Genomic DNA, 15,021 nt, shown 5'->3' on the forward strand with positions numbered 1-15,021 from the left:
AAAGTAAGAAAGTTCCTGCCTTCAGAAAAAATAGCAAAATAAAGTCATGTGATTAATATGTGTGGAGATATGAATGTATTTATAGCTTTAAAAAGGTTGATAAATACGCAGATTCTCTCAATTTCAAAGCTTTTATATCTCTTTCCTCTTTTTATGAACAAAGACGACTGTTCAAAATATAAAATAGCAGCTTATCATTGTTACTTTCACAGGTTTAAATGAATTAAAATATCCCCAACAGCAGATTGTTTTATCAGTAAGAAAGTATTTATATGGACGGATAAACTTTCAGGTAACTCAGATTTCACCTTATTACATTTTTGATAATGTTAAAAAGGAGTAAATTGTCTTTCTTCCACATCTTTCATGTTGTTTTCACTAGAAGAGCGTTCTGCAACCCGCGGCTCTTGAGCCTCATGCGGCTCTTCAGTCCTTTTTTAGTGGCTTCTGTAGATTTGCTAAAAAAATATAGGCAAGGCAAATTTATTTGCATGGCGCATTTCATACACAGGGCAACTCAATGTGCTTTACATGATCAAAAGGTGCAGCAGAACATTAAAAAACATTAAAATTCAGGAATAACAACATTCAAATTATTCAGAAATAAAAACATTTAAATTCAAAAATAAAAATAAAAACATTTAAATTCATTCATAGAAACATTTGAAATAAACTTCATCAACATGACCAAAAATCAACCTGTCAGAACATTAAAAAACATTAAAATCCAGGAATAAAAACATTCAATTTCAGAAATAGAGACATTTAGATTCAGAAATAAAAACATTCAAATTCAGAAAAAAACTTTTAAATTCAAAAATAAAAATAAAAACATTTAAATTCATCCGTAGAAACCTTAGAATTAAAATCAACATGACCGAAAATCAACCTGTCAATCATACGCAGTAGAGAAAAATAGTGCCTTTAACTTTGATTTAAAAATGTTTACATTAGATGCTGACTTCAGCTCTATACTGTGCAAAAAAATAGTTTTTTGAATGATTTATCCACGGTTAGCCACGGTTAGCATGGTTAGCATACTGACAGTACAGGCCAGAAACTCAAGATTAGCAGGGAAAGGTGCTAAGTGATAGCCGTAGCATGTGATGCGTATTTTAGTGTGCAAAAGTGGACTATCTTTCAAAGGGAGCACCTATTATCTTGGAGTTCAATGTGATTGTTCAAAAATATTATGTGAAATTAAAATACGCATCACATGCTACGGCTATCATTAAGCACCTTTCCCTGCTAATCTTGAGTTTCTGGCCTGTACTGTCAGTATGCTAACCGTGCTAACTGTGGCTAACCGTGGATAGATCATTAATTCATTCATCTTCAACCGCTTGTCCCTGTCGGGGTCGCGGGGGGCTGGAGCCGATCCCAGCTGACATCGGGCGTGAGGCGGGGTACACCCTGGACAGGACGCCAGTCTATCACAGGACACATAGAGACAAACAGAGACAGACAAATCCCCCCCAAACAAACTTATGGGAGGAGAAAAGAGCGTTGCGTGGAAAGATCAATTTGCTTTCACTGCCAACATTGATGACTTACCCGTAGGTGATAATAATCATCATAGTAATAGGAACGAAATGTCAGTTTTCTTTATTTTCGTTCTATAATTTAATAAATGCAACAAACTAGTGTTTTTTGTATATATCATATAACTATATATAAAACTTTATAAGCTGTGAGAGCAAATCTGTTTTGCGGCTCCAGACAAAGTTTACTTGGTGAAGGGGCGGCAAAATGGCTGTTTTGATAGTAACGGTTGCAGAACCCTGCACTAGACAAACTACACAAAGCTATCCGAGCTGACCAATCACAGTTCTTGTCTCATGCGGTACCTCTGCTTCCGGCTTAGCTTCGATGTGCAGTTACATTTTTGAGGAGGAGACTGTTTGCTAGGGATGGGTGTAAGTAATTGATTCCTAAATTACTCGCCATTATGAGGGAGCTTGATTTTTCTTTTACACATGTATTTGTAGCATGTTGTCCCCGTGTCTGCGTGGGTTTCCTCCGGTTTCCTCCCACAGTCCAAAGACGTGCAGGTGTTCGGTTCATTGATGACTCTAAATCACCCGTAGGTGTGAATGGTTGTCTGTCTCTGTTTGTCTCTATGTGCCCTGCGATAGACTGGCGTCCTGTCCAGGATGGACCCCGCCTAACGCCCGATGTCAGCTGGGATCGGCTCCAGCCCCCCACGACCCCGACAGGGACAAGCGGTTGAAGATGAATGAATGAATTAATTAATATCTTAACAGCAAGCGAGCGCCCATCTCTCCCGCCACTCTCTGTCCAAACTTAAGCGGTTAAATATGCACTGAATGTTCGGACCAGGTTCTAAAATATGCTTCTGAAAAAACAGCAACATTTCTCGTGGATCGTCTGACTCCCAATCTATTTAACAAATAAGGAGGCAGTGCGTCTCTTCACATACCGTCTCGCCAATGCTTTGCTGAGCCACACATGCAAGTGCATGCCCTACAGTGCACCAGACACTCATTTCCACCAAGACTCACGCCTCAGCTCCTCCACATCCGATTTCAGCTCAACACGGCGTGCAACATCACGCGCAGCCAGTTAGGACATATCAATAGAAAACAATGCTTTCAAGCGTCACTTGCTGGAGGACACGGTACGTTCTAAAAATAGATTTCCCTCCACAAGGAATCGATCCTCCCTCAAGTAATTCATGCGAGGTCCTGATCTGTGAAAACATTACTCGTGCACATCCCTTGTGATCCAAATAAGCGGCCTGAACATGCAGCCGGCGTATGTCACAGTGTAACGCACACGTGAATACAGCTGCAGGGTCTCAGTGAACATGCCAACTTTTCTTCATCCTTAATGTATTTTTATTCCCTCACCCCCCATCTGCCAAAAAGAAAATCTCGTCAGCAGACAGTCTCACCCGGATCAGCTCTAATGCAGTCTGTGACCATGGCAACGCTCCACACTCACCATCACACGGCGTCTTCACCCCGAGTAACCCAGCGAAGGTTACAAAGTTTTTTCTTTGATGATCTCCTGAACGTTCATCGACACAATCAGAGCCGCGGCAAACTCTAAAAAACTTTGTTGCTGCTGCTGCGAGGAACAAAACCCGTCACCATGGTTACTGAATGAATGAATCCCAAACTGATACAGAATGAGAAGGTGAACTGATTAAAACCGCGTCACGTGTCAGCTGAGCGTCCAAGTTGAAGTTAACTCCCCTCTTTGATGTTGTATGTCTGCAGGCTTTGAAGGTTGACTTTAACAAACTTTGTCCAACATAGTTTTTCATCTTTTTACCGATGATCCAACCGAAAAAGTGTCGATCAAAGCGTCAAAGAGCTCAAGCTGTCCATCACCTAACTCTCTCTAACACTCACCGAAAATGGTTGTCGTGGAAACTTTTCTAGACTGGTCAGGATCACGGTTTCCACTGGTTCTTTTGCTACACAACGAGAAATCTTCTTCTTTGTAACCGAACTTCTTGAGACCTTGATGCAAGCACAAGACTTTATTTACTGGGAATACCGCAGGGCGCCATCCACTACCATGTGCACAGGCAATGTTAGGTTATGGTGCGCAGAATACAAGAACAGGGCGTTTTTGTAGGATTCTAATACATTGGTGTCTACGTGGAGGACACTTCAGATGTTCATGCGTTGTCAACACCTTAAAGAGGAACTATGCTAGCAGGCGTATAACTGAACAGGGTGTCGTTTTCATCTCTGCATGTGCTTTCTTAGCAGATGTGCCTGGTACTCAAAAGGTCATGCTATAAGCACGTTTGTTCCACAGGATGTTGCACAGACATAATCATAAGCAAACAAGGTTATTAGTGATTTTACCTTGCAATAAGCATCACATCTAGTAATAATTTTACCCTTACATGGTCTTTCCCCGGTTAAGGGAATAATCAGATATCTGTAGCATCCGTCATATACTTGGGGCGTGGGTTGAATGGGAAAAAGACAGGAGTAAGTCGACCTCCGGTACAGTAGGTGGCGCTCTGCCAACGTACAGCTGGACTGAATACGGCTTTTTTTTCCGTTTCACCTTTGTCAAAATTACACGTGGTCGACTTTTGGACAGAATTACAACAGAGCTGGGTCTTCTTGGTAGTGATGTTACTTGCCATGGTGAAGTCCTCCCTCGGTTTAAAGGTTACACTCTATTGTTGGTTTTTTTCACATTGTTTCTACATTGTTGCTTCCTGGTTTATTCTATTTCTGGGTCAAAAGCCACTGCTGTGGAGTTGGGGCAGGGGGGGTAGTTATAACCAGTGGAGCATGGGCAGACACGAAACCCGATAATACTCTGGTTAAGCTGTTTACATGCATGAATACCCTGGTTACTAAAGGCGTTATCTATGACTGTAAACCACCAGGGTATGGCGTTTACATGCCATTTGAGAAACCGGAGTATTCCCTCTAAACTACATGTTAACACATTCCTACAAGTCGCCTCCTTGTGAGATTATTTCAAATGATCAAGATTTAAGATTCAAGAATCTTTATTTATCCCGAGGGAAATGATTGTGCAACAGTTTCAATACAAAGATGGGAAAGGATCAGAGTGACATAAGCATAAAAACATAAATCAAATCAAAATAAAGCTAACATCAAATAAATCAAACAATAACTAATGTGACAGAGTGCAACAGACATTGTGGTTAAACGTAGGTTTATACAATATACAACAATACGCAGCGTGCAGTTTAACAGCAGATTGAAATAAAATAAGTACAAACTGTGGTAAAGGTGTAGCAGCATTTCTGACTGAACTAAGTTACAGAACAACTAAATAAAGTGATGTAGTGATTATATAAAGTGATATAAAGTGAGATAAAGTGATGTAAAGTGACGAGTGACACTGTTCCTTACCTGACCGGGGGGAGATGAATTATACAGTTTGATGGCCACCGGAAGAAAAGACTTCTTCCGGCGTTCAGTGTTACACTGGGGGAGAATGAGTCATGTTTACATTATGTTCTCGGGTTGACCCCCCGACAGGCCGTCCCTTTTCGCAATAGCTCAGGAACTGTTTGAGAGATTTGTTCACATGCTTCACATGGACTCAAGGATGAACTGATTATATTTTTGAGATTTTTTGAACACGTGAAAACATTTAACACAAATGTCTATCAGGATAAAATGATGAGTGATGTCATTTAATGACACTAATCTTGTGAAACTGTGCTGATTGATAAGATGTGAGTGAAGCATCCATGTTATAAACTTCCTTCAAAGTTTACACTTCATATATTATAAACTTCTGGACAGTTTTGATTTGAGCTGCAGCTTGTCTGGTTGGCGGAGTCATACATCCACAAAGCGGTAAATCTAGTTTCCTCTCTTTCAGCCTGCAGCTGTGGGGAGCACGGACGGTGTGACGAAGGCATTGAAGGTTCTGGACAGTGTGTGTGTAGCCCGGGCTGGCAGGGTGATCAATGCCAGATCGATATAGGTGAGTTTCCCTTCTGAATGTGAGGACCTGAAAGTAATTAAGTCATGTGAGGATGTTTAAAAGCTGCACTTTTCCCCTGTTTTTACTCAACAAGTACAGACACTTACTCTTTAAATACAGCTGAAGGAACACCTGTAAGAAATTATTGTCACAACTGCCACAAGGACAAAAAACTGTGAAAAAAGTCATTTAATTTTTCATCTAAAATACCTGTAGATATCTCGTAAATACTAAAATACTTTACTTACTTTTTAAAGTGAAAGTCCGGCACCCTTTGGTCTTTTTCGGCACTTAAATACATCAAATCAGCCATCGAGACAGTCTTTCCAGATATCCGGGAGAGTCGCTAACAGTCGGACGTGGCTAACACTGATTAGCTCGGGGCAGCACGGTAATACCGTCAAAATAACAGCAAACCTCTTCATGTGTGGGTCTGGCGATGCCTCAGGCGGCAGCTTGTAACAGCAGCTCCCGTCGTGTTTTTTCTTTTTTACTTTGTTATTTGTTGGTTCAGTCTTTTCGTTTGTTTTGTCGAATTAATCACATTCTGTACATGAACGCTGAGACAATGGCTGGCCTAAGTTTTATTATAGAAACTTTCGGATAGTGGTATGGGGAAATTATTGTTTACACGTGTGAACAGCTGATTGCGCTTTGTAAGCCTGTGCTGCTGCCCGGAGACAGAGCTGTGGTCCCGCAGGAGCTACGGAGGACACGCCAGGGATGCAGGGCTAGAAACAAACGGCGGGAGAAAAGAAGAAGACATAAGCCAGCGGTCCCAGCAATTTTAATGGGAAACGTGAGCTGTTTGGGGAATAAGATGGACAAACTTTCAGCGCTGGTGAAGACCCAGAAGGAGTACCTTAGGGAGTAGCTTATTTTGCTTCAGTGAAACTTGGCTGCACTCGCACATCCCAGACTGCAGCATCGAGGTTCCCGGTTACTGTTTGGTTCGTGGAGACAGAGATTGTTTGCACTTTTTGTGAGTGAGAGGTGGTGCAATCCTGGACATGCCTGTGTGAAGGAACGTCTCTATACCCCGGACATTGAACTGCTGGCCGTGGGAATGCGTCCGTATTATTTGCAGAGGGAGTTCACGTCCACCATTGTTATTGCTGTCTACATTCCCCCGTCAGCTGATGCAGCGGTGGCCTGTGAAGTTATCAGCTCCGCCTCCGTGATTTTAATCATGCCTCACTAAACAACACCCTAAATAATTTCCATCAGTATGTTGACTGCCCCATAAAACATTGGATTTATTAAATGCTAATGCCATGGACGCATTAGAGAAGGCATATGATGCCGCAGCCCTTCCCCCCCCCATCGGCAGGTCAGACTACAACCTGGTCATGAGGACCCCGAAGTATGTCCCTGTTGTGAGAAGGCAGCCTGTGCACACCAGGACAGTGAGAAGGTGGACACAGGAGATCGCTGAGGCACTGCAGGACTGCTTTGAGTCAACAGACTGGGAAGTACTCTGTGAGCCACATGGGGAGGACATTGATAAGATGGCCGACTGCATTATTGATTATATTAGATTCTGCAAGGACACCACCATGCTAGCCCGGACCGTTCACTGCTTCTCCAATAACAAGCCCTGGATTACCAGTGAAGGCCCTCCTGAACAAGAAGAAGAGGGCTTTCAGGTCAGGAGACAGAGGAGCAGAGGAGTGCAGCATAAACTCAGAGAGATGCTGAGGACGTTCAAGGACAACTACAGGAGGAAGCTGGAGGCCAAACTCCTACAGAACAGTGTGAGGGATGTGTGGGCAGGAATCAAGCACATCAAAGGGATGAAGGGGAAGGACTGGCAGACATCTGGGAGTCTGGATACAGCAAACCAGTATAACCAGTTTTTCAACAGGTTTAGCTCACCTCCTACTGCCCCTTCGACACCCCCAACCCCCCACACACTAACACTGTCCCAAACGGCACAACCCTCCCCGCAGCTTTCTCCTGTACAACACCTCTCCATCTGCAGTTTACAGTTTATCAGCCCCATTTAGAAGTCGATGACGCTGTCATCAACCTGCTAAAACAACTCCATATGCATCTGAATGGTGAGGGAGGCAATGTGACGATCACTTTCTTTGATTTCTCCAGTGCTTTCAACACCTTTCAGCCTCTGCTCATGGGTAAGAGCTGCGGGTGGTGGGTGTTGACGACTCTATGATCTCCTCCAGGCCACAGTTTGTCCGTCTGGGCAGTCTCCTGTCTGAAGTGGTGGTCAGTGATACAGGAGCTCCACAGGGGATTGTACTGTCTCCTTTCCTGTTCACCTTATACACCACTGACTTTCAGTACAACGCAGAGTCATGTCAGCTGCAGAACTTTTCTGACGACTCAGCTGTTGTGTATGGGTGTTTTAGGGGCGGGGATTAGGGTGAGTACAGGACACTGGTAGACAACTTTGTAGAGTGATCCGAACAGAATCACCTGAGGCTGAACGTCAGCAAGACCAGAGAGATGGTGATCGACTTGGGCAGGAAGAAGAGGATGCCTTCACAGCCACTGCGGATCAGGGGGGGGGGGGGGTGGTGGAGGAGGTTGAGGACTACAAATACTTGGGAGTGATGATTGACAACAGACTGGACTGGAAATCTAACTCCGAGGCTGTGTACAAGAAGGGGATGAGCAGACTATTTCCTGAGGAAGCTGAGATCCTTCAATGTGTGCAGCAAGATGTTAGAGATCTTCTACCAGTCGGTTGTTGCCAACGCCATTTTCTTTGCTGCTGTGTGTTGGGGCAGCAGCATCAGAGCCAGCGACACCAACAGACTTGATAAAATCATGCCAGAAGGCTCTGGCTCTGTACTTGGTCTCAGGCTGGAGTCTTTTGAGTCCGTGGTGGAGAGAACCCTGAACAAACTGTGATCCATCAAAGACGATGATCACCACCCTCTCCATCACACAGTGGTCAGACACCGGAGCACCTTCTCACACAGACTGCTCCAACTCCGCTGTCAAAGGGACAGATACAGGAAATCTTCCCTGCCACATGGCATCACACTGTACAATAACAGTTGTAACTGTTCAGATCAATACAATCTCAAGAACCTTATGTTTTAACCCGTTATCTGTCCATTGCACCTTAGATTATTATATGTTTACATTTGCACTACAATTAGACCGCTTTTTTATACATTTTATTTTCAGGGATCTTTTTATATTATATTTTTGTATTACTGTTTTGATGTGTCTGTCTAATGCTGCTGTTACACAGCTTGGGATCAATAAAGTATTTATTTCTATTCTATTCTATGAGAAGAGTCCCTACACATAAAACAAAGCACCAACAATGTAGTTAGTGAACCAACTGGCCCCTGTACCAGCTCCTCTCATAGTAAAGTCCATTCAGGTGGATTACCAAAGTCAATCCCAAAGGAAGGAGCCCATTGGTGCTTTGTTGTGTGTGTAGGGACTCTTCTCATGCTGCTGCAGAGGTTTGCTGTTATTTTCAGCAGCATTAGTGGTTAAAAAAGACGTTTGAATGCCTTCACCTTACTCCCCCGAGCTAATCAGTGTTAGCCACGTCCGGCTGTTAGCGACTCTCCTGAATTTCTCCGTTAATAGTTGATACACAAAAAAACTGTCGCCATGGCTCATTTGATGTATGAAAGTGCTAAAAAAATATGATTTTGCGCTGGAATTACACTTTAAGTACCAGCAGGAACCAGATAGTTTACCAATAATTCTTAACATATTCTGAATTTTAGAGGATTGTTTGTGCCGCCTTGGTTCTGTTAATGCTTTCTAGTTGTTTTTCGTCGTAATGACATGTTGCTAATATTAACTTAATTATCCGTTTTAAAGCCCTGTTTGCCTGTTTGCCTTTAATTACTTTCTTTGATGAGGCATGCTTCTGTCTGTCCAGGCTCGATCCCAGAGGAGTGCCGGCAGTGCCACACTCAGGCCGACTGTGTGCCAGGTGCTGGTTGTCAGTGTAAATCTGGCTTTGAGGGGAACGGCACCTTCTGCAGTCCAGAGCCACGTGAGTGCCCTGCAGCTCAGGAAGTCAATTTAGCAGCCAGAGATACTGAAATGCTTCAGCCTTTTGTCAGCATGATGATAGTGGTTCTTGTATCAACATAGTACGATCAAACTAACCAGAGTATAAAAGTATAAAACTGACCTTCAAGACTTGATGGCAAAAAAAAGTAGCTTAAATCACCCTGACTCTGCTGGGGCTTAAACTTCAGAGTCACTCAGATGAAAAAAGGGATTTTAAGGAGTTACAGGGTTTATTTTTAGCTTTATTCTTGAGGGATTTTACAGCTAAAGGAACTGTAGCTTTTATTAAACACAGTCAATTTTAGGGGACCAAAGATAACTGTACAAACGTACATTAGTCATTAAAAGTCATTAGTCTGCTGGTATCTTCCCTGTGATGCTCTGCGTCAGAAATAAAGGTGCGGAATTGACCACAAATTAAAATTATCATCAAAAACCTGTGTCACTGTGATCCTGAGGTAAAGGTATGTCAAAGTAATGCCTGTGAGCAAATAAAACTCAGGTTTCAAACCATCCTGAACTCTTCGGGGCGGCAGTAGCTCAGTCCATAGGTGACTTGGCTGGGAACCGGAGGGTCGCTGGTTCGAGGTGTGGACCATTAATGGAGCGTGGACTGGTTGCTGGAGAGGTGCCAGTTCATCTCCTGGGCACTGCCGAACCCCCAACTGCTCGGGGCGCCGGTCACTGGCAGCTCCCTCGCTCCAACATCTCTCCTTAATTGCATGTATATAGGTTCTGTGTGTGCATGTGTGTGTATTTCGGGCCTGTGTGTGTAACATGATTAATAATAATAGAGTGAACATTGAATTTCCCCTTTGCGGGACAAATAAAGGAATTCTTCTTCTTCCTACTCCTAACATTTCTAACTCTTGGCTCAAGGTTGAAGTCAGTTTGTGCCGTATTTCCTTTTTTATGGCAATCTGCTTCCTGCACGCTACTGCAGTGTTTACATTTTATCTGTTAAAAAGGTGTAAAGTCCCATATTGGTCCCATATGCTCTCCGTATACTGCATGATGTCTGGAGGGGTGTGTAAACACGAAGATTAGATGCTGTTCTTTGCTCCTCTTGATTCACACGAGTCCACGATGTGAGCGGATCAGTTGACCGTTTCGTTAAACACTCTGCAGCTCCAGACCTCTGCTCCGAGTACAACGGCCGCTGCCACCAGAACGCAGACTGTAACCAGACGGGACTGCTCGTCAACTGCACCTGTCGCAGTGGTTACCAAGGAGATGGCTACTCCTGCGAGCCCATTAACAGGTGGGCGTGGCACGTTATTTTCTCTGTTTCGCTTGTGTGGTTTTCTCTTCTTCTTCATCAAGATAGATTTTATTTATATATATAAAAGGGTGACAATGAGAGACGTGACATGCGGACTGCTTGTATTGTATTCCAGGTGTATTGAAGAGCCGAATGGGGGCTGCAGTGACTTTGCCTCCTGCAAGTTCACTGGTCCAGTGAGTAAAAACCTTTGTTTTTGCTTCAATCTTTGTTTTTTCATCACTGTGTTTAACTGTGTTATCGTGATTTAGGATTAAATGTTGTCAGTTTGGAAGGTCACATGTTGAACCTATAAATGGACGTAAACAGGTTGTAATGTGTCTTATATGACATCATATCTTAAATACACATAAAATATACCAATCCTGGTTCAGACTAGTTGGACAGATCCCTGGCCGTCCACATCGAAGCACAAAACCTTATTTAACCTGATCACTCAGTAACTTGGTTCCTCCAGAACGAGCGTGAGTGCGAGTGCTTGCCGGGGTACTTGGGTAACGGAGTCCAGTGTCTGGAGAAGGTGGTGCCTCCTGTTGACCGCTGCCTGGAAGAAAACGGAGGATGTGACCCTGTGGCCATCTGCAAGGACCTGCATTACCATGGTAACACATCTTTACTGGCTTTTATCGAAATGATTACTGCCAAGGTAACACATCCAAAAATGCCTTTTATTACCATGGTGACATAACCCTCTTTCACACATGCACTGTAACCTGAAATTATCTGGACATTACCTTGCGGGACATTACCTGGCGGGGCTGCATGTGAGAACGCACGTCTGAATTATTCGGGCCGGGTATCAAACGGTTTACTCTCCCAGCTCATTCACCGGTGTATTTGCTATGAATGGTTGATGACGTTTGAAGCAAACAGCAGCAAACAACTGTAGAAACCAAACGTCTGACAGTGAAGAAGACGATTTACACAACAGCTGCCATGAAAACTGTAGAGACAATGGGAACTTCTGTCGGTAAGAACTGACAAAAAACATCAGAAAATCATGTCATGTCCTTCCTCCGGCCCACCCAGCTGGCGCCAACCCTCGCCTGAATCAAACAGAGTATTTCCAGTAAGCGAGAACACGCCTGACACGGATAATAGTGTGCTGCATGTTTGAAAGAGAAACTCCAGACCTGATTCTCCTGATGTCGTCCAAGGTTTGGTTATAATTGGATATCAAAATAAGAGCACAAGTTATAAATACTTGATTTACTCTGAAATACTGTTATTTTTTATTGTTCATAATTAAATAGAATAACCGCTGTGGCTATACCACTGCTGCACTAGCATGTTTTTTTAAATAACCAACGCACTTCAACAAAAACCTTTAATATGTGAATAAAAGACAGTGAGCAAAATTAGAGAAGAGTAACTTCTCTGTGTCAGAAGAGAAGATTTCAACAATGTTTCCTTGACTTACGGTTCCGGGTCGCTGCTCGTGTGGTCGACCGGTCGGAGCACAGAGCAACTTTTAGCGTTATTTAGCATTTATTACGTTTTTCTACTTGTTTTATGTCTATATTTGTTGCTTTTTAGTTTACCCTTTGTGCATGCCGCACACGCAGAGTGTGTTTTCTAACTTTCCTTTTCCTGAATTGCTGTCGCCTCACAGCGAGAAGGTTCCAGGTTCGCTTCGCGGCCTGGGCCTTTCTGTGTGGAGTTTACATGTTCTCCCCGTGTCTGCGTGGGTTTTCTCCGGGTTCTCCGGTTTCCTCCCACAGTCCAAAGACGTGCAGGTGTTCGGTTGATTGATGACTCTAAAATTGCCCGTAGGTGTGAATGTTTGTCTGTCTCTGTTCGTCTCTATGTGCCCTGCGATAGACTGGCGTCCTGTCCAGGGTGGACCCCGCCTCACGCCCAATGTCAGCTGGGATCGGCTCCAGCATCCCCCCCCCCCGACCCAGACCCCGGGATAAGCGGTTGAAGATGAATGAATGAATGACGAATTATGAACAGGAAGTGTAGAGGCCTTTGCTTTCAGCACATCTGCGCCCACAGGTCATCACTAGTTTCTCACACTGGTTAGATCTTGGTCCGTTCTTCTTCAGTCTCGTCCACGGTTCAGTAACTGTAGTGGGTTTCTTACACATTACTTTGTTACCAAGGATTTCTATCAAAATGGCCGCTGCTCTGATTTTCCTGTTACGTTGAATTGAATGGGCATGTCCGTTCTACTCTCATTCTATTTCTATGTGTGCTGCATTCTTTTATCGCCATAGTAACACATCCACAATCACTTCCGTTACCATGGTGAAACATCAGTAACAGGTCCATAATATCCACCCTGTAACACCAGAATACCCGTGTTACCATGGCGACACGTCTTAAAAAGAGCCAGTAGCTGTGATCATGTGTTGTGTTTTCCTCTGCTCGGCAGGAGCTACGTCGGCTCCGCCGTCCTGCCCCGCTGCAGTTGCTATGGTAACTGTTAATTCTACAGCAGCTGCCCTTTTTATAGCGTTACCATGGTGCCGTTACAGGGAACGTTGTTTATTAGTACGAGGTTTGAATAGTGATTTTTCTGCTAAGAAAACATCAACACCAGGCAACGCCCAGAGCTCGTTAGGGCTCGTTAGACATGGAGCTCGTTAAGGCCGCGGGCTCATTAATACCCCGAGAAGTTTCTTACCTGGCGCTCATTGATCAGGATGTGGGGGTTAGGCTGAATTCACGACTTAATGCGTGTTTTGTGCTCAAAGTTGGCTATGTTTTAATACAAAGAGGGAAACAAACAGCCAATCAGAGACCAGGATTTAAGTTGCCTGTGGTATAATCCAATTTAACCCGTTTTCACCTGTAAAGATTCAATTGTTGCACCGAGCTGTCTGAGGTAAAGGTAACACCGTTATTGTGGTTCAGCCAACACAGCCGGAGTTTTCCACCTGCGCTCTCCAGACGGGAAGTACAAGATGAACTTCAGTCAGGCCGACGCCGCCTGCCAGGCCGAGGGCGCCACACTGGCCAACTTTAAACAGCTGGGAGACGCACAGCAGGTAAACCCCCCTACTGAAGGGGTTTCCATAGAGACGCCAGACAGATCAGTACATCTCATGTATACACAAACACCGTATGTATCGATAGGAAAAAGTGTGTCAGATGATGTCCACTGTGCAGCTACACACTAAACAGCTGTGAATATAAGCGCCCTGCACCACCACCGCCACGTTTTGTATTTTTTAGCAAACGTTACTTAATATTTAACTGTTTTAAGAAATGAAACTGTGATGATTGATGATCTACAGTTTGTGGACCCATTAAAGGGATAGTTCAGCTTCTTTAAACTGGGTTGACGGGGTACTTATCGGTCAGCGCGTTATCTAGAGTAGATGGCGGTTAGCCCGTCTGCCAGTTTAAAGAAACAGACAGGACGCTTCTGTGGACAGGAGCAGCAACTAAACCTTGTTCTAAAATACACTTTTGGTGCAACTTAAGACACATCATCAGTGTTGACACCTGGGTTCATCGGGTGTTTCTGGTCTCACAACAGACACCCTCGCCCAGGGGACCCAGCCGGGGTGATCAAGTCCCGGCTTGTGTCTTAAGAGCATTCGCCCACGACTCGCCCCGCTCGATCCACAGCCATCTGGACGCCTTTTCTGCTGCGTCGCTGATGTTTTTGATGGCTCTCCTGTTTAGATGTACGCTATATTAAGCATATTTTCACTGCTTTACCTTCCCGTCAGACTACTTGTTCTCAACGTATACGGTACCTACACATAAGCTCAACTGTGACACAGACCAGCTGCCGTTTGCGGTTTAAAAAAATAAACAAATACAAGATAATAAATAAAGTAATTATAACAGAGACCACGAAATGCTGTCCATTGTGGAGATGAGACGGGAAGATCCCTTTATGAACTGGAGTGTACAGAAGAAGAACTTCTCTTGAAACTGGAAGAAAGCGTTGTCTGGGGCGGCCGGTGGCGGAGTGGTTAGAGCAGTCGCCCTATGTAAAGAGGCTGAAGGTCCTCAAGGCAGTGACCAGGGGTTTGACTCTGACCTGCGGCCCTTTGCTGCATGTCTCCCCCTCTCTCTCTCACCCCATTTCCTGTCTGTCCTGTCTAATAAAGGCTTGAAAAACTGCCAAAAAACAATCTTTGAGAAAGCGTCTGACAGCAAGATTAACGTCTTTACTCCTGTCTGCTTCTCTAAACTAGCGGAATGCTAACCGCCATCTCGTCTCATCTCCAACCGCTTATCCGGGGTCAGGTCGCGGGGCAGCAGCTCTAGCAGGGGACCCCAAACTTCCCTTTCCCGGGTCACATTAA

At 44.2% G+C, this 15,021-nt stretch overlaps 1 protein-coding gene across 1 annotated transcript in view; it reads left to right on the plus strand.

Annotated features, from left to right (window-relative positions):
- stab1 (stabilin 1) overlaps positions 1–15,021 on the plus strand; it is a 126,187-nt gene that overhangs the window by 86,370 nt on the left and 24,796 nt on the right. Inside the window, exons 55-60 of the mRNA XM_083939036.1 lie at positions 5,356–5,460; positions 9,335–9,451; positions 10,600–10,732; positions 10,869–10,929; positions 11,211–11,355; positions 13,613–13,746. Coding sequence (XP_083795162.1) covers positions 5,356–5,460; positions 9,335–9,451; positions 10,600–10,732; positions 10,869–10,929; positions 11,211–11,355; positions 13,613–13,746 — 695 coding nt within the window. The remainder of the gene's footprint in view (positions 1–5,355; positions 5,461–9,334; positions 9,452–10,599; positions 10,733–10,868; positions 10,930–11,210; positions 11,356–13,612; positions 13,747–15,021) is intronic.

This window comes from Echiichthys vipera (genome assembly GCF_963691815.1).
Source record: "Echiichthys vipera genome assembly, chromosome: X".
Taxonomy (NCBI): domain Eukaryota; kingdom Metazoa; phylum Chordata; class Actinopteri; order Perciformes; family Trachinidae; genus Echiichthys; species Echiichthys vipera.